The sequence below is a fragment of the Oncorhynchus gorbuscha genome, linkage group LG23 (genome assembly GCF_021184085.1).
Source record: "Oncorhynchus gorbuscha isolate QuinsamMale2020 ecotype Even-year linkage group LG23, OgorEven_v1.0, whole genome shotgun sequence".
NCBI lineage: Eukaryota > Metazoa > Chordata > Actinopteri > Salmoniformes > Salmonidae > Oncorhynchus > Oncorhynchus gorbuscha.
The window spans coordinates 66,353,081-66,373,170 of record NC_060195.1 but is presented as its reverse complement, the minus strand read 5'-3'; the positions used below and the strand labels follow the sequence as shown (position 1 = coordinate 66,373,170).

At 45.9% G+C, this 20,090-nt stretch overlaps 1 protein-coding gene across 2 annotated transcripts; it reads right to left on the bottom strand.

Annotated features, from left to right (window-relative positions):
• Positions 1 to 1,041: 1,041 nt before the first annotated feature.
• LOC124010873 (insulin-like growth factor-binding protein 2-A) lies at positions 1,042 to 19,382 on the bottom strand. Of its 2 annotated transcripts, XR_006834510.1 has the most exons (5): positions 18,860 to 19,382; positions 5,331 to 5,509; positions 2,868 to 3,008; positions 2,040 to 2,265; positions 1,042 to 1,794 (listed from the first exon to the last, which is right to left on the bottom strand). XR_006834510.1 is itself a non-coding variant. In XM_046323617.1 (4 exons), the coding sequence occupies exons 1-4, from the start codon at positions 19,245 to 19,247 to the stop codon at positions 2,107 to 2,109; spliced, it is 867 nt and encodes a 288-aa protein (XP_046179573.1). In that variant the 5' UTR covers positions 19,248 to 19,382; the 3' UTR covers positions 1,042 to 2,106. The 2 variants fall into 2 exon arrangements, 1 of the variants encoding a protein (XP_046179573.1); XM_046323617.1 differs by having other exon boundaries at positions 1,042 to 2,265.
• Positions 19,383 to 20,090: the final 708 nt, after the last annotated feature.

The following is a 20,090-nucleotide window of genomic DNA, read 5'->3' as shown; positions in this document are numbered from 1 at the left end:
CTGAACATAGGCAATCATGTGGGTTTAGCTTTGAACTGGGTTGTACCCTGAAACACCTGAACATAGGCAATCATGTGGGTTTAGCTTTGAACTGGGTTGTACCATGAAACACCTGAACATAGGCAATCATGTGGGTTTAGCTTTGAACTGGGTTGTACCCTGAAACACCTGAACATAGGCAATCATGTGGGTTTAGCTTTGAACTGGGTTGTACCATGAAACACCTGAACATAGGCAATCATGTGGGTTTAGTTGTGAACTGGGTTGTACCATGAAACACCTGAACATAGGCAATCATGTGGGTTTAGCTTTGAACTGGGTTGTACCATGAAACACCTGAACATAGGCAATCATGTGGGTTTAGCTTTGAACTGGGTTGTACCATGAAACACCTGAACATAGGCAATCATGTGGGTTTAGCTTTGATCTGGGTTGTACCATGAAACACCTGAACATAGGCAATCATGTGGGTTTAGCTTTGAACTGGGTTGTACCCTGAAACACCTGAACATAGGCAATCATGTGGGTTTAGCTTTGAACTGGGTTGTACCATGAAACACCTGAACATAGGCAATCATGTGGGTTTAGTTGTGAACTGGGTTGTACCATGAAACACCTGAACATAGGCAATCATGTGGGTTTAGCTTTGAACTGGGTTGTACCATGAAACACCTGAACATAGGCAATCATGTGGGTTTAGCTTTGAACTGGGTTGTACCATGAAACACCTGAACATAGGCAATCATGTGGGTTTAGCTTTGATCTGGGTTGTACCATGAAACACCTGAACATAGGCAATCATGTGGGTTTAGCTTTGAACTGGGTTGTACCCTGAAACACCTGAACATAGGCAATCATGTGGGTTTAGCTTTGAACTGGGTTGTACCATGAAACACCTGAACATAGGCAATCATGTGGGTTTTGCTTTGAACTGGGTTGTACCATGAAATACGATGGCTTATCTACACCTAGACCTCCAGTAAGAAAATGAGACACAAGATACCAGGGCAAACGCCCGAATGAATACACAATCAACGTACAGGAAGTTACCATCCATTTAATCATGTACTTCATCTTATAACAAGACGTTCTTTATCACACAACAATTCTACATTTCTATTTGTTCCTATTAACGAGGAAATCTAAAACGTGTATTTGTGTTTGTAACAACAAGACTTTGTCTATGTGGTTTTCCTACAGTGTATAGAAGACGCATGTGTATTCCAAAGGCTATAGAAGGTAGGTTTCATAGTTTTAGTAGCCTACCAACCTGAAGGCGTAGAACACTGTAAAACAAACAAACGGTAGGCGGAGTTGAGTACACAGCCACCAAACATTTGACATGTTCACTTCCCAGCACCAGAAAGTAAGACACTTGGGCTGCGTTTACACACGCAGAAGATCTGATCTGATCGGTCAAAAGACGAATCGGTGGCAAAATATCAGAATTGGGCTACCAGTGTAAACACAGCCATACAAACACTAAGTAAGTAAGACACTAATCCCTTAAAGCGTCAATTCGCCGTTTTGTTTTTTTGCTTCACATATTCACCTTTCAAATAAGTCAAATCATTTGTTCATGATAACATCTCTCTAGATACCCTACAACAGATACATTGAATACAAGAGGTCCATAGCGGTGAATACTAATTGCCAAATGTGCATATAATTGGAATTTACGTGCAAATCGCCCATTGACATCAATGCTTGATTTTTACACAAAAGTCTGAGCTGGACACAGATTTAGCCCATAGTAAACATTCTTCTCATTAGACTTTGTTCACCACAGAAAAGCTACGAGAGGAGGGAAAGAGAGAGAGATCAATGAAAATACCAGTTAAACACTGACTTCCTTTGAAATTGCAAAGAAGAATGGGTTTCATCTTTGTTGCCTGTCACATCCTATGCCCTTGCAGTGGAATTTGTTCTCAAGCCAAGACACATTATGGTGGTTACATTGTACGATATCACTGAGAATTGATTTAATACCAAACAAAACTATACACAGAAACAGACGCACAAACATTTTGATAGCTTACTTAAGTGTTTAGAGTACTGCTTCCTCTGTTGTGTTTTAAGCCGATCAAAGGGAGAACCAGGGCCGTACTATTTCTGGGCTGAGGCGAGAGTGTCCAACTCTGGTCCTCTAAGGTACTGGCTGCAGTTTGGGTCTCCCCTCACGGTCGGTGCTGATGGGATGGGCCGACCGGTGTGTGGGTTGACGCACCAGCACTCCCCCCTCTGGCCGTGCAGAGACATCTTACACTGAAACACAGAATGAACATGTGTTTGTGTGTGTGTGTGTGTGTGTGTGTGTGTGTGTGTGTGTGTGTGTGTGTGTGTGTGTGTGTGTGTGTGTGTGTGTGTGTGTGTGTGTGTGTGTGTGTGTGTGTGTGTGTGTGTGTGTGTGTGTGTGTGTGTATGCTCCTGGGCCATGAAGTAAGAGTGAGCAGTCACCTGTTTGAGGTTATACTGCCCCCTCTGTCACAGTTGGGGATGTGCAGGGTGTAGTCACCTGTTTGAGGTTATACTGCCCCCTCTGTCACAGTTGGGGATGTGCTGGGTGTAGTCACCTGTTTGAGGTTATACTGCCCCCTCTTATCACAGTTGGGGATGTGCAGGGTGTAGTCACCTGTTTGAGGTTATACTACTCCCTCTTGTCACAGTTGGGGATGTGCAGGGTGTAGTCACCTGTATGAGGTTATACTGACCCCTCATATCACAGTTGTGGATGTGCAGGGTGTAGTCCCTGTTTGAGGTTATACTGCCCCCTCATATCACAGTTGTGGATGTGCAGGGTATAGTCACCTGTTTGAGGTTATACTGCCCCCTCATATCACAGTTGTGGATGTGCAGGGTGTAGTCACCTGTTTGAGGTTATACTGCCCCCTCATATCACAGTTGGGGATGTGCAGGGCATACAGGTCTTCCAGTGGGCCTCGGTTGTCTCTGAAGGGCATCTTAGATATCCTCTCCAGCACCTGGTCCAGCTCCTGCTGACACTGAATCTACAGTACACAACAGGCAACACCAGTCACATGATTAATAGTCTGGGAAATCTCAGACCTTGAAGCAACAGGCAACACCATTCACATGATTAATAGTCTGGGAAATCTCAGACCTTGAAGCAACAGGCAACACCATTCACATGATTAATAGTCTGGGAAATCTCAGACCTTGAAGCAACAGGCAACACCATTCACATGATTAATAGTCTGGGAAATCTCAGACCTTGAAGCAACAGGCAACACCATTCACATGATTAATAGTCTGGGAAATCTCATACCTTGAAGCAACAGGCAACACCATTCACATGATTAATAGTCTGGGAAATCTCAGACCTTGGAACAACAGGCAACACCATTCACATGATTAATAGTCTGGGAAATCTCATACCTTGAAGCAACAGGCAACACCATTCACATGATTAATAGTCTGGGAAATCTCAGACCTTGAAGCAACAGGCAACACCATTCACATGATTAATAGTCTCTGACTATTACACTGGGGCCGAGCTCCCTGCCATCCAGGACCTCTATACCAGGCGGTGTCAGAGGAAGGCTCTAAAAATTGTCAGATTCCAGCCATCCAAGTCATAGACTGTTCTCTCTGCTACTGCACGGCAAGTAGTACCGATGCACCAAGTCTGGAACCAACAGGACTCTGAACTTCTACCCCAAAGCCATGAGACTGCAAAATAATTATTTGAATAGTAAACCAAATAGCTACCTGGACTATCTACATTGACCGTTTTTGCACTAACGTTTTTGACTTATCACACACGCTGCTGCTACTGTTGACTATCGGTTAGCTTATTTCTAGCTATATGTACATATCTCAATTCCTGGGCAGGGTGCTCTTCAGAATATATTACGAGTTTGGTTAGGACGGGCTTAAAAAGCAGGCGGGATTTCTGCTTGTGAAAAACAACGTTGTAAACTTATAACGCTAACGTTAGCTGTCGTGGCACAAGCAAAGAACTTATTTGCCAAATACACTCATTGAAAATATCTAGCTAAAATACTGATTTTTGTGTCCGGTGGTAGGCTAATGTTTGTGTCCAGTGGTAGGCTAATGTTTGTGTCCGGTGGTAGGCTAATGTTTGTGTCCGGTGGTAGGCTAATTCACATGAAAATTAATAATGTTTCTCTCACAGGTATAACTGAGAGTACATTTTATTTGCATTACTAATTCTATTCATGGATTATTGCCAAAGCACCTGATCGCCCTCTTTCTCTAGGTGTTATGGCTTCATCAATAGTAAAACCGATTGGAATGTTCATATCTTTGCACTTACAGTCTCTCCTGATGGGTTTTGATGTGTTGCCAAGACTCGCTAATATCCGGGGCAAATGGTTCTATTTTAAACTTGGCATCCGTGAAATGCCAAAATCATTATCCTCAAGGAAAATGACTCAATGTGGGAAAATAAGTACCGGTAGTAGTTTATAATAACATCTTGAAATAAAGCGTTTATAATAGTTTAGTAAACCGTTAATTCAGGTACTGCTGGAATGTCTACCAATGGCATGTCCATCTTTTTGTGACAAATTACACCGGTCACTCAGAACATTCACAAAGCATTTATAAAGTATAAATAGCGCTCACTTTAAATGAGGTCACGCAAGAACACTTAACTAATGATTAGTAGATGGTTTATAAGGACCGATATTAAACATCTTATGAACGATCGTGTTAATTATTATGACATAGTTATTCATAAATATGTGAATTCCTGGCTAACAACATTTACATATGTGGGCGTAATGATGAATAAACTATTTATTAATCCATTATAAATGCTTCATTACAAGGTGTTATTATAAAGTACTACCAAAGTCATTTCCTAGGTCGGTCTACAACAGGACGCCAGGCTCGACTTCAAGGAAACAATACAGAGTTTTCCACAGTAGGGTCTTGTACTGTCAAATGGGGGCAAACGTTGTCAAACGGAGGGCTATCTTGTCCAATAGAAATGCTTATCTACATTTTCCGATAAAAAAGCTGGCCTTAACTGTCCAAATTGGCAGTAAGACATTGTTAGCTGCTGGACACCATCAGGTCTGCTCCAGAAGATGGCAGCAGTGCACTAGGTTCTGTTAAGACTGACTCCTTCCTAAAGGGACATGGACACTGCTAATCATGATCCCAGGTTCACTAACTGTTTACTAACAGATGCGACCCACCAATGGTCTCAGTTTACCAAGGCAGCGTATCAAATGGCACCCTGTTCCCTATATAAGGCACTACTTTTAACCAGGGCCCATATTAAGGGAATAGGGTGCTATTTGGGATGTAGCCTAACTGTTTAGTACTAGGTGTTTACTAACCTGCTTGCCGCGGGGAGTTTTGGGGTCCTCCGGCTTGTTACTCTTCATCTTGGTCTTCATCTCCTGTCGGTGCTGGCGCATAGCGTTCTCCTTGGGCCCCATCCATGGGTTGTCCTTAGTGGCCTTCCTCACCGGGGGGATCTCTGTCAGGCTCGTGTCCAGGAGGTCCACCACCTCCCCTGAGGGACAGACACGCACGCAGACACAGGATACATGCACAGACTCACACACATGCACACACATTCTCACACACACACACACACACACACACACACACACACACACACACACACACACACACACACACACACACACACACACACACACACACACACACACACACACACACACACACACACACACACACACACACACACACACATACATACAAACACAGTCAAAACAGCTCTATGGAAACCAGTTCCATTAAATCAATTGATCGTTCATTACAACACTGTCATAACATTGTCGTTATATTGTCATTACATCACAGAAAGCTCAACCATGTGTATGATTAAGTATACAGCACCTTCCTTCATGAAATGATACATGATAGGGCCAGCAGGTTGGCTTTAGTACATTTGGCAATGACATGCATGGTGAATCTTTCAGCGGAAATAGATACATCTTTAAAGGTGCAATATTTTGGACCTTTATCAAAAATATTGTGAAATATTATTATTTGTTTCTTTTTTCCATTTTAACTTCCAAGAATGAGAACCAATAGTGAACATCTGATTCTGTCTGTGTACACTTTTCTGTTAACTCTGGGGCACCTTCACTTGCTATAACTAGTGTCCTCCTCACCTCCAATGTCAAGGCATGTCATGAAAGGGCACTAGCTCATTTTCATGTCCGACTGATTAGAACGAAAGCTTGAACAGCAACCACCCAGAACTAACACACCACACTATCTGGGGAAGGGAGGTAGAAGTCCTCAGCTGTTTGACCAGATAACCTGTGCTTAAACATCAACCAAACAATGCAGGGGGCCTGGCCCTGCGAGTCCACTAGCTGTCCATGCTATTCCTGACAACAGACAGAGCGGTGGCTGAGGGCCCACTAGCAGCTCTCCCAGGGCTCTGGGACCGTCAAAATGGAAGAATAACAGAAATGGCAGGGGGGAGGAAACAGTTGGCTGGACCTTGTTTTGAGGAAATCTTAGATGAATAAACTTTCAGAGTAATGTATTGTTTACAAACTCTCTGTACTGTCAGGCTGTCCACTGACATACCACTATTAACGACAGATGTTACAAGGTTATAGGTTATAAGATATAAATAAGATATAACAGGCTTGGCCGGCCCTTAAGTGAAGTGTATTCTACCCTCTGACGTTTACAATCCAGTAGATATATAATATGTAATACCTACATGTTTCAAACAGACCACCATAGTCCCTGTGCCTAAGATAACAAAGGTAACCTGCCTGTAGCACTCACGTCGGTAGCCATGAACTGCTTTGAAAGGCTGGTCATGGCTCACAACACCATCATGACAAAAACCTTAGATCACTCCAATTTGCATACCCCCCCAACAGATGCAATCTTAATCGCACTCCACACTTCCTTTCCCACCTGGACAAAAGGAGCACATATGTGAGAATGCTGTTCATTGACTACAGGTCAGCGTTCAACACCATAGCGCCAACAAAGCTCATCACTAAGCCAAGGACCCTGGGACTAAACACCTCCCTCTGCAACTGGATCCTGGACTTCCTGATGGGCCACCCCCAGGTGGTAAGGGTAGGCAACAACACATCTGCCATGCTGATCCTCAACACTGGGGCCCCTCAGGGGTGCGTGCTTAGTCCCCTCCTGTACTCCCTGTTCACCCACGACTGAGTGGTCAAGTACGACTTCAACACCATCATTAAGTTTGCTGATGACACAACATTGGCAGATCTAACTTCAGCTCTCCTCATGAAACTATCAGATCTAACTTCAGCTCTCCTCATGAAACTACCAGATCTAACTTCATCTCTCATCGTGAAACAATCCGATCTAACTTCAGCTCTCCTCATGAAACTATCCGATCTAACTTCAGCTCTCCTCATGAAACAATCAGATCTAACTTCAGCTCTCCTCATGAAACTATCAGATCTAACTTCAGCTCTCCTCATGAAACTATCAGATCTAACTTCAGCTCTCCTCATGAAACTATCAGATCTAACTTCAGCTCTCCTCATGAAAATATCTGATCTAACTTCAGCTCTCCTCATGAAACCATCAGATCTAACTTCAGCTCTCCTCATGAACCTATCAGATCTAACTTCATGTCACGCCTTGGTCTTAGTATTTTGTGTTTTCTTTAATTATTTGTTCAGGCCGGGGAGTGACATGGGTTTATTGTGTTGTCGTATTGTTTTTTTTGTAGGCATTGGGGTTGTGGCTGATTAGGGGTGTGTCTAGCTTAGGCTTGGCTGCCTGAGGCGGTTATCAATCAGAGTCAGGTGATTCTCGTTGTCTCTGATTGGGAACCATATTTAGGTAGCCTGGGTTTCACTGTGTATTTTGTGGGTGATTGTTCTCTGTGTAGTTGTTCACCAGACAGGCTGTATAGGTTTTCACGTTCTGTTTGTTGTTTTGTATTTATAAAGTTATTTCATGTATTGTCGATTTTTCATTAAAGAACATGAGTAACCACCACGCTGCATTTTGGTCCGCTTCTCCTTCAACAGACGAATGCCGTTACAGAATCACCCACCACACCCGGTCCGAGCGGCGTGGTAACAGGCAGCGACAGCAGGAGCAGGGAAAGGAGGAATGGACATGGGAAGACGTGTTGGATGGCAAAGGTTGTTACACTTGGGAGGAGATACTGGCCGGAAGAGATCGCCTCCCATGGGAACAGGTGGAGGCACTTAGGAGAGCAGAGGCAGCCGGAGATAGGAGCCGACGATACGAGGGAACACGGTTGGCAAGGAAGCCCGAAAAGCAGCCCCAAAAATGTATTGGGGGGGGGGGGGCTCAGGGAGAGTGTGGCAGAGTCATGGTTCAGACCTGAGCCAACTCCCCCTGTTAATCGTGAGGAGCAGCGATCAAAGGACTTCTGGACTTGGGAAGAGATATTGGACGGAAAAGAACCATGGGCACAGCCTGGAGAATATCGCCGCCCCAAGGAAGAGGCGCTGGTATGAGGAGGCAGCACGGCGACGCGGATGGAAGCCTGAGAGTCAGCCCCAAAAATGTATTGGGGGGGGCTTACAGGGAGTATGGCTATGCCAGGTAGGAGACCTGCGCAAACTCCCTGTGCTTACCGGGGGGCTAGAGAGACCGGGCAGGCACCGTGTTATGCTATGGAGCGCACAGTGTTTCCAGTGCGGGTGCATAGCCCGGTGCGGTTCACGCCAGCTCTTCGTATTGGCCGGGCTAGAGTGGGCATCGAGCCAGGTAAGGTTGGGCAGGCTCGGTGCTCAAGAGCTCCAGTGCGCCTGCACGGTCCGGTCTATCCAGAGCCACCTCCAAACACCAGTCCGCCGGTGGCAGCTCCCTGCACCAGGCTTCCTGGGCATGTCCTCGATCCAGTACCACCAGTTCCAGCACCACGCACCAGGCCTTCAGTGCGCCTCGCCTGTTCAGCACAGCCAGAGCCATCCTTCTCTCTAGCGCTGTCGGAGCCTCCCGCCTGTTCAGCGCAGCCAGCGTTTTCCTCCTCTCCTGCACTGTCGGAGTCTCCCGCCTGTTCAGCGCTTCCAGAGCCTTCCTCCTCTACAGCGCTGCCGGAGCCTCCTGCCTGTTCAGAGCAGCCTGAGCTGCCAGACTGCATGGAGCAGCCAGAGCTCTCCTCATGAATCCATCAGATCTAACTTCAGCTCTCCTCATGAAAATATCAGGTCTAACTTCAGCTCTCCTCATGAAAATATCAGGTCTAACTTCAGCTCTCCTCGTGAAACTATCAGGTCTAACTTCAGCTCTCTTCATGAAACTATCAGGTCTAACTTCAGCTCCCCGCATGAAACTCTTTGTGCTCTCAGTGTCGTTTGCAGAACAGAGGGGAGAAGTCAACTGGAATCAGGTGTGAGACATGCACAAAAACACACACACACAAACTTATACATCCCTAAACACACACACACACACACACACACACACACACACACACACACACACACACACACACACACACACACACACACACACACACACACACACACACACACACACACACACACACACACACACACACACACACACACACACACACACACACACACACACACACACAGAGAGAGAGAGACACATAAACGGAGAGACACACACGGACAGGGTCAGGACCCCACTCTAAGGGGGCCCCGTTCCTGCAGTACACTCTGTTCCACCGATCCACAGAGGTGGGCTTGGGCTTTGCAACGTCAACAGAGCTGCAACTCCATTGTTTTTACTTTGTTGTCCGGTCCACTGCTTGAATTAATACAGCAGACAAAAGGGATGAGTGGCTTCCTTGCTTTTTTAATAGCTGATGCTTGTCAAATTCCCAGAACAGCACAAAGGAGAGAAGGTTCATGTCTGACAGTCTAGACTCTAGTCAACTGAGCAGATGGCCCATGGATGGAGAAGGGGAGACTGGATAGGTCAAACCAACACACATTCATGGTTCAAATGATCCCTTTAATTCTCCCCTTTAATCTCAATGTGACTTATTGTGTAATAAATTAATATTACCTCACTCTAGGGCCAGCATATTGATAATGATACTGTATTTCTGTAACGGCGTTCGTCTGCTGTAAGAAGAGAGTCAGACCGAAATGCAGCGTGTAGGTTACTCATGACTTTAATGAAAGAATCGCGGTACATGAAATAACTGAAACTAAATACAAAAACAACAGAACGGAACGTGAAACTAATTACAGCCTATCTGGTGACTACAACACAGAGACAGGTACAAACACCCACTAAATACAAAGCGAACTCAGGCTACCTAAATACGGTTCCCAATCAGAGACAACGATAAGCACCTGACTCTAATTGAGAATCGCCTCAGGCAGCCAAGCCTATACCACACCCCTAATCAGCCGCGATCCCAAATAACACAAACCCCAATACGAAACACAACATATAAACCCATGTCACACCCTGGCCTACCCAAACATATAACAAAAACACAAAATACAATGACCAAGGCGTGACAGAACCTCCCCCCTAAGGTGCGGACTCCCGGACGCACCTCAAGAGCATAGGGAGGGTCCGGGTGGGCGTCTGTCCATGGTGGAGATTCTGGCTCGGGACGTGGACCCCACTCCATTAATGTCCTATTTCCTCCCCTTTGCGTCCTGGGATAATCCACCCTCTCCTCCGACCATGGCCTAATAGTCCTCACCCAGATCCCCACATAACTGAGGAGCAGCTCGTGACAGAGGGGCAGCTCGGGACAGAGGGGCATCTCAAGACAGAGGGGCATCTCAAGACAGAGGGGCATCTCAGGACAGAGGGGCATCTCAGGACAGGGGGGCATCTCAGGACAGAGGGGCATCTCAGGACAGAGGGGCATCTCGGGACAGAGGGGCAGCTCGGGACAGAGGGGCAGCTCGGGACAGAGGGGCAGCTCGGGACAGAGGGGCAGCTCGGGACAGAGGGGAAGCCCAGTACTGAGAGGAAGCCCAGTACTGAGAGGAAGCCCAGTACTGAGATGAAGCCCAGTACTGAGATGAAGCTCAGGCAGGTAGTAGGCTCCGGTAAATCCTGGTTGTCGGGCAGATCTGGAAGAGACTGGTTGTCTGGCAGATCTGGAAGAGACTGGTTGTCTGGCAGATCTGGAAGAGACTGGTTGTCTGGAAGATTTGGAAGAGACTGGTTGTCTGGCGGCGCTGGGCTGACTGGCGGCACTGGCGGCGCTGGGCAGACTGGGAGCACTGGCGGCGCTGGGCAGACTGGGAGCACTGGCGGCGCTGGGCAGACTGGGAGCACTGGCGGCGCTGGGCAGACTGGGAGCACTGGTGGCGCTGGGCAGACTGGCGGCGCTGGGCAGACTGGCGGTGCTGGGCAGACTGGGAGCACTGGCGGCGCTGGGCAGACTGGAGACTCCGGCAGCACAGGAGACGAGAAAGGCTCTGGCTGCGCTAAACAGGCGGGAGACCCCGACAGCGCAGGAGAGGAGAAAAGCGCTGGCTGCGCTGAACAGGCGAGGCGCACAGGAGGCCTGGTGCGTGGTGCTGGAACTGGTGGTACTGGATCGAGGACACGCACAGGAAGCCTGGTGCGGGGAGCTGCTACCGGAGGACTGGTGTGTAGAGGTGGCTCTGGATAGACCGGACCGTGCAGGTGCACTGGAGCTCTTGAGCACCGAGCCTGCCCAAGCTTACCTGGCTCGATGCCCACTCTAGCCCGGCCAATAGGAAGGGCTGGTATGTGCCGCACCTGGCTCTGCACCCGCACTGGAAACACCGTGCGCTCCATAGCATAACACGGTGCCTGCCCGGTCTCTCTAGCCCAACGGTGAGCACAGGGAGTTTGCGCAGGTCTCCTACCTGGCATAACTATTCTCCCTTCTAGCCTCCCCCCAATAATTTTTTGGGGCTGCTTTTCCGGCTTCCAACCGCGTCGCCGTGCTGCCTCCTCATACCAGCGCCTCTCCGCTTTATCCGCATCTACTTCTTCCTTGGGACGGCGATATTCTCCCGGCTGCGTCCAGGGTCCTTTTCCATCTAATATCATCTCCCAAGAAAAGAAGTCCTTATATTGCTGCTCCTCAAAATTATCAGAGAGAGTAGGCTCAGGTCTGACTCCTGACTCAGCCACTCTCTCTCTGCGCTCTCCCCCAATAAATATTTGGGGGTTACTTTCGTTTTTCACTCTGCGTCGCCGTGTTTTCGTTTTAGACTCCATTCGTCTATAGCCCTCCTCGCACTGCTGAAGCGAATCCCAGGCGGGCGCCTGCACTCTCTCTGGGTCGGCCGCCCACCTGTCGATTTCTTCCCACTTCGTATAATCCATGCCTCTACCGTCCATAACGTCCTCCTTTAGCTCCTGCCAGTTATCTACGTCGTTGCCAGTTACACGCTGCTCGGTCCGTGAGAGATGGGTGTTTCTGTAACGGCGTTCGTCTGTTGAAAGAAGAGAGTCGGACCGAAATGCAGCGTGTAGGTTACTCATGACTTTAATGAAAGAATCGCGGTACATGAAATAACTGAAACTAAATACAAAAACAACAGAACGGAACGTGAAACTAATTACAGCCTATCTGGTGACTACAACACAGAGACAGGTACAAACACCCACGAAATACAAAGCGAACTCAGGCTACCTAAATATGGTTCCCAATCAGAGACAACGATAAGCACCTGACTCTAATTGAGAATCGCCTCAGGCAGCCAAGCCTATACCACACCCTTAATCAGCCGCGATCCCAAATAATACAAACCCCAATACGAAACACAACTTATAAACCCATGTCACACCCTGGCCTACCCAAACATATAACAAAAACACAAAATACAATGACCAAGGCGTGACAATTTCCCCGTGTTTATGTGTATATATAACGTATCACCTTCACAATTGACTGTACAGTCGTGGCCAAAGGTTTTTAGAATGACACAAATATACATTTTCACAAAGTCTACTGCCTCAGTTTGTATGATGTCAATTTGCATATACTCCAGAATGTTATGAAGAGTGATCAGATTAATTGCAATTAAAGTCATTTTCTCTGATGAATCCCCTTTCCGATTGTTTGGGGCATCCGGAAAAAAAGCTTGTCCGGAGAAGACAAGGTGAGCGCTACCATCAGTCCTGTGTTATGCCAACAGTAAAGCATCCTGAGACCATTCATGTGTGGGGTTGCTTCTCAGCCAAGGGAGTGGGCTCACTCACAATTTTGCCTAAGAACACTGCCATGAATAAAGAATGGTACCAACACATCCTCCGAGAGCAACTTCTTCCAACCATCCAGGAACAGTTTAGTGACGAACAATGCCGTTTCCAGCATGATGGAGCACCTTGCCATAAGTCAAAAGTGATAACTAAGTGGCTCGGGGAACAAAACGTTGATATTTTGGGTCCATGGCCAGGAAAATCCCCAGACCTTAATACCATTGAGAATTTGTGGTCAATCCTCAAGACGCGGGTGGACAAGCAAAAACCCACAAATTCAAAAACCCACAAACTCCAAGCATTGATTATGCAAGAATAGGCTGCCATCAGTCAGGATGTGGCCCAGAAGTTAATTGACAGCATGCCAGGGTGGATTGCAGAGATCTTGAAAAAGAAGGGTCAATACTGTAAATATTGACTCTTTGCATAAACTTCATGTAATTATCAATAAAAGCCTTTCACACTTATGAAATGCTTGTAATTATACTTCAGTATTCTATAGTAACATCTGACAGAAATATCTAAAGACACTGATGCAGCAAACTTTGTGAAAATTAATATTTGTGTCATTCTCAAAACCTTTGGCAACGACTGTACAGTAAAGCACTTTGGGGAGCTGTAGTTAAAAAGAGCCAGCTCCATAACTGCTTCCCATTATCCTTTACAAGGCCTGCTAGGACTCTCCTCCTAGAATCACACAGTCAGCACAGAGCAAGTGTGTTTACCTCACAGCCAGGCTATCTGGCCTGAGAGGCTCCTCCACAGAGTGAAGCTAGCTGGGGCTGGGCAGGTCCTGACACGTAGACACTGGCTGCACCCAGCCAGGCATCTATCCACCCCTGAACTGACTGACTGACTGCAGGCTAAACCTGAGACTCTGGATGTGTCCCAAACAACACTGTATCCCTATGTGACTCTGGTTTAAAGTAGTGCACTATATAGGGAAAAGGGAGTATTTTGCCATTTGGGACACACACACCTGGCCCAGGAGGACAGAGAGACAGGGAGACGGAGGCAAGCCAGAGCCCATCGAACCTGCAGGGCAGCACGGACAATTACAGCACACACATACAGAGAATAGAGAGAAATGGTGCCCATCTTTCCCATTCCTTTGGGATTGAGGCCTGTAGACGTGACCTTGACATTAGACCACTTTTGAGGTCTGAAAAGACCAGATTAACTTTGAAGAGTGAACATATCCATTAATTAATTATCCATTTATTAACAGAGACGATAGGACACCAGATTAGGGTTGCATTTCCGGGACTTTCGATAAATTCTCTGGTTCGCACGAAAACCCGGTTGGAGGCTCCCCCGGAGTCAGGGGGGAATAACCAGGATATCCAGAATCCTCCAACCAGGATGTCTGGAAAACCAGGGAATTTGTTGAAAGATGAAAATGAATTTAGCAACCCTACACCAGACATGTGATTCAAGTCATGGCACCAATGTAACAAGTCAACTGGCCTTGATACACAAACCACCATCATACAAGGATCGATCCCTAAGACAGTAGCTCTGCCTGCAGCCATCGGGCTAGCCATGAACAACAGATCTTGGGTGATTGCAGCAGCCAAATGCATTGGCCTCCTTCTGTACACACATACCCAGCACTTAAATCTCCTTCAACTCCATTATCTTCGGTGAAGAAACATCAAACCATCTGTCGAAGCCAGCCCTATCCCCTGCAAAGCCCTTTCACAGGTCCCTTTCCAACCCCACTCAGCTCAGTAACATTTCAGACATAGCTTGTGTTTTCTCCAAGCACCGAAGAAAGAGAGGGGAGTGGTAGGAGGGAGGGAGCCAGAGAGAGAAAGAAAGAAAGAAAGAAAGAAAGAAAGAAAGGGGGAGAGAGAGAGAGAGAGAGAGAGAGAGAGAGAGAGAGAGAGAGAGAGAGAGAGAGAGAGAGAGAGAGAGAGAGAGAGAGAGAGAGAGAGAGAGAATGAAAGGGAGAGAGAGAGAGAGAGAATGAAAGGGAGAGGGAGAGAAAAGCAGAGTGAGAGAGAAAGGGAGCAGGTTTATTCTGGAACGCGTCTGAGGCAGGCGGAGATTCTTAGCATGGCTTCGGGTGAAGTTGCAGCCCCAGGGGTGGATGGCAGTGATGCCTGTGTTTTAGAGAAGCAGGAGGGATTATCAGGGGCTATTTCGGGCCTGCGGGCACCGTCTAGAGGCCTGGGCACCCCAGCAGTGGACCCATGCAGGTACAGATGAATACCCCTCGTTAGGGAGCCGTGTTATTCCACCGCCCAGTTGCAGCCAGATGGTCAGGATCTGTTTTCCTTGTAAAGCTTTGAGAGTTTTTTTTGTTGGTCTTTTGTTGGGTTGTGGGTGGGGTTGTGGGTGGGGTTGTGGGTGGGGTTGTGGGTGGGGTAACCCTCCCTCTGTTGGATAAGTGGCAGCCCAACGATGTGATCCTGATGGGAGGATGAGTGATGAACTTTTGTGTGTCTCAAATAGCACCCTATTTAGTTAACCTTTATTTTAGCAGGGTCTCTTTTGCAAAGGAGTGCACTACTTTTTCCCAGGGCCCATTATAGGGAACCATTTGGGACGCTACCCTTCTCTTAAATATATGTTTTTAATAGTATGTTTTTGTATACGCGTGATGTATTATTGACTACGACGTGTCTTTACGTAATAATATGATATACTCCCCGTCTGCCTGTTGTGGAATCAATCTCGCCCCAACGTCTCTATTTACATCATTGTCTGATGCGTCACAGTAAACCGACTGTAGCTGTACCACTTGATATTGACAATGAGGGGCTACTGTCTAGGCGTAGGCTGGTGGGCTAACAAAGATGCCCATCCACCACAGGGTTCAGGTAAGGAGGAGACACGGGGTGCACCACAGACACTGAGGAGGGTTTTCATATCACGTCTTCCATGGATGAAAGGCTACATGCCAGTCATGCATTAAGGCCTGTATAGCATGAGATGAGTAGCATGAAGGAATGCATATAGGCTGCTCTGCATTTCCCAGTGATCCAATCTTGGAGAATGCAGAACACGTTTTCCTTGGTTATAACATGTGTTCACATAATAACAGTAAGAAGTCAGCTTTATGCGACAACTCATTGCATTTGTGTGTATTACGTGTGTTCTGCCAGATGAGAAAGACAGGTAAGTTAAGAGATGATTATTCTGATACATGAGCGGATGTGACTGTTAAACAATGCGTTTTATGTTTGACTTATAAACTGATCCTATAAACTCCTCACAAACTCTTTATTACACAAGCCCTTTATTACACAAGCCCTTTATTAAACAAGCCCTTTATTACACAAGCCCTTTATTAAACAAGCCCTTTATTACACAAGTCCTTTATTAAACAAGCCCTTTATTAATCAAGTCCTTTATTAAACAAGCCCTTAATTAAAGTGTTACTGCTATTAATTATCCCAAGGTTTACTATGTTTCAACAAGCAGGAAATGTGATGTAGCTACCATGGCCTGAGTTGTCATAGATTGTGGTTTCGCACGTCGGCCTATTTAGACAATGAAAACGTGTAGGAAACGTGTGTAACACCAGATTGTGTCCAGAAGTTTATATCACTCCGTATACTGGGATGCTTAAACCAGCAAGAAAGTGGTTAATAAGGGACTGTTTGAAAGGGAGTCATATAAACATTGCCTCATTTTGTTTTTACAGGTAACATACTGTGAATTCTGTCTGAAGTACATTATAGAACTGTATACCCCAGGTGTACATGATAGTACTGTGTAACCCAGGTGTACATGATAGTACTGTGTAACCCAGGTGTACATAATAGTACTGTATAACCCAGGTGTACATAATAGTACTGTGTAACCCAGGTGTACACAATAGTACTCTGTAAATCAGGTATACAAAATAGTACTGTGTAATCCAGGTGTACATAATAGTACTGTATAACCCAGGTGTACATGATAGTACTGTGTAACTCAGGTGTACATAATAGTACTGTATAACCCAGGTATACATAATAGTACTGTGTAACCCAGGTGTACATGATAGTACTGTGTAACCCATGTGTACATGATAGTACTGTGTAACATAGGTGTACATAATAGTACTGTGTAACCCAGGTGTACATGATAATACTGTGTAACTCAGGTGTAACTAATAGTACTGTGTAACCCAGGTGTACATAATAGTACTGTGTAACCCAGGTGTACATGATAGTACTGTGTAACCCAGGTGTACATGATAGCACTGTGTAACCCAGGTGTACATGATAGTACTGTATAACCCAGGTGTACATAATAGTACTGTGTAACCCAGGTGTACATAATAGTACTGTGTAACCCAGGTGTACATAATAGTACTGTATAACCCAGGTGTACATAATAGTACTGTGTAACCCAGGTGTACATAATAGTACTGTGTAACCCAGGTGTACATAATAGTACTGTGTAACCCAGGTGTACATGATAGTGCTGTGTAACCCAGGTGTACATAATAGTACTGTGTAACCCAGGTGTGAATGATAGTACTGTGTAACCCAGGTGTACATAATAGTACTGTGTAACCCAGGTGTGAATGATAGTACTGTGTAACCCAGGTGTAACCCATCCCTTACATGCCAGGCTGTGAATACATAGAAACAGTCAGAGTAGAAGAGAAACATAGGATGGCGTCATGGCAATTCACTGTACTGTAGGCTAGGACTGTGGCATCTGGCTGTAGCAAAGCAGACTGCAAGTAGCTATTTCAGGAAGAGTTCCACCATAGAAATAGTATTAGAACACCACTACCTCCTAAGACCCAACTTATCTCTGGCTACATGTGCAAGTGTAGGTTACTCCACGTGCATTTCTAGTGCTACTGTCTGTGGTGACCTGGCCCTAATCCATTTGAACTATTCAGGAATCACAGGTACTCCTTCATAATCTAATCAAATGTTACATTTGGCAGATGGGGACATTGACATTAGGTTTAGTAGAAATCACAGCATACTGAACAAGCTTCAACAAACACTCCAGTTGACACTAGTTGACAGTGGTTGGGGTCAAAGTACAAAGTCCAAATTGCCAATCAATGTGGTATTATTTTACTTCTCTCTCCTCTCTCATGTTATCCAATTCAATAGGAATGTTTTGGGATTTCTGTGTAAAACACAAGCTGGGAATGTTATTTCAGGGTATAATCAAGCATACAGTATGTCTTACAGTATAGGCTTGCTTATACAGTGTATGTTATACAGGAATAATATTGATAGGTAACGGAGTCTATTGGATTCCAGCAAGGGTCCAATAAATCAACACATGGAGGTCAATAAGTCAAACTAGTCCAGTGTAGTTCTGGTTGTTGTTGGAGACTGATGGATGATACTACCTGCAAACGTTTCTTTCATTTGTGATTAGGACATATAGCCCAATGCCAAATACAGGCTTATATAATTTGCAGTTCAATTCGGTACATGTAAAAGGCAAAAGTACCTTGATAAAATGGTGTTATAAAAGTGTTATACCTGTGTAATAACAAATAATTCAAATAAATAGTCGTTTTAGAGAGTGTTAATTACAGTTTAAATGTTTCTATGAGCAAATGGACGCCCAAATCATTAGTTTAGACTGTTGCGAATTAAATAAATCACAATACGGTCCATGCTAAAGGCTGTAAACCACCCCAATGACAGAGCAATTACAGATTAACGCATACTAATGATCATACTTCCTAAACTTCCTCTCTGTTCCATTACAACATTACAAATGTATCAAGCTTGTTGAAACTGACCGCTAAATTTCTCCCGGTGCTCCTGGCTCCCGGTGGGCTCGGTGACCACTTTGTGTCCGCACAGCCCCAGCCCCTGGACCAGCTGCTCGAGAGGCAGATCGGAGTCCGGCTTCGGGTAACACCGGAGTCCGCTGGAGCATCTCGGGGTGTACACGCCGCATAACTCGCCCTCTTGCCGGGCGCACACCGGGCAGCAACCGCAGCCCGGTTCGCGCACTATCTCTGCACAGGTCTCGGTGAGCTTCGGGCACGCGGCCTGACGTTCGGCGGTGCAACTCGGGCAACGGAAGACCATCTCCGTGAAAGAAACTCCCACGAAAGCCACCGACAGCAGCAGCAAGCTGCAGCCTGAATACGATATCATCCTCGGCGTGGAACGTCTTGTCATTTAGTGAGGCGATGGAACGCAACTCCAGGTAAAATAACTGTGCCTGGGAACAGGTGAAGCCAGCGGACGGGTTGAGTTCTGCAGGGTCCTACCAACCGCAGGTTAATTGACAGCTCGTCAGACCAGTGGTGCGTATGGAAGAGCAGCAGGCAAACCCCAACAGGCAATTTTGTGCTATGACGAAAATATTTTATAGCCTCTCAAGTTTTCATGCACAAGTATACATTTGCATTTACATTTAAGTCATTTAGCAGACGCTCTTATCCAGAGCGACTTACACCTAAGACCAGTCCAAATGACTTGTTATTTTGTAATCAACTTACATTATGTCTCTGGCCAACTGTTGATGTTCATGAGGCCTGTATATAGATAGATTTGGTGATTTATTACAACAAGCAGAAATAACTGTCAGACAAACCCAAACACACATAGGATACACTGAAGTGATGCCCTTTAAAAGTTCTATTTAAAATGATTCTGAACAATGGAAACTAAGAAATGTAAGTTCTAGATACTATCCGCCTTATAGGCTATGCAGCCTATTTCTAATAGTACTATTGTTGGAAATGTGCAAAAAAATACACTGTACAATAGGGAAAGGCAAGAAGAGAATGTTCTATGTGGTAGTATCATGCAACTCAATGGAGGAAAACGAGGCAGCATTCCCTTGGCTGGGCCTGAGACTGAGAGAGGCAATATTCCATACTGTAGCATGTTTATTTTTATCAGCATGCACCCTCTTCCAGAAAAGAAATAAATAAACAAACATAAACAACAAGCATTCCTTCCATGTCCATGGACACTTAATGAAAGCCCTGCCCAGACACTGCATGCCATTCCCTA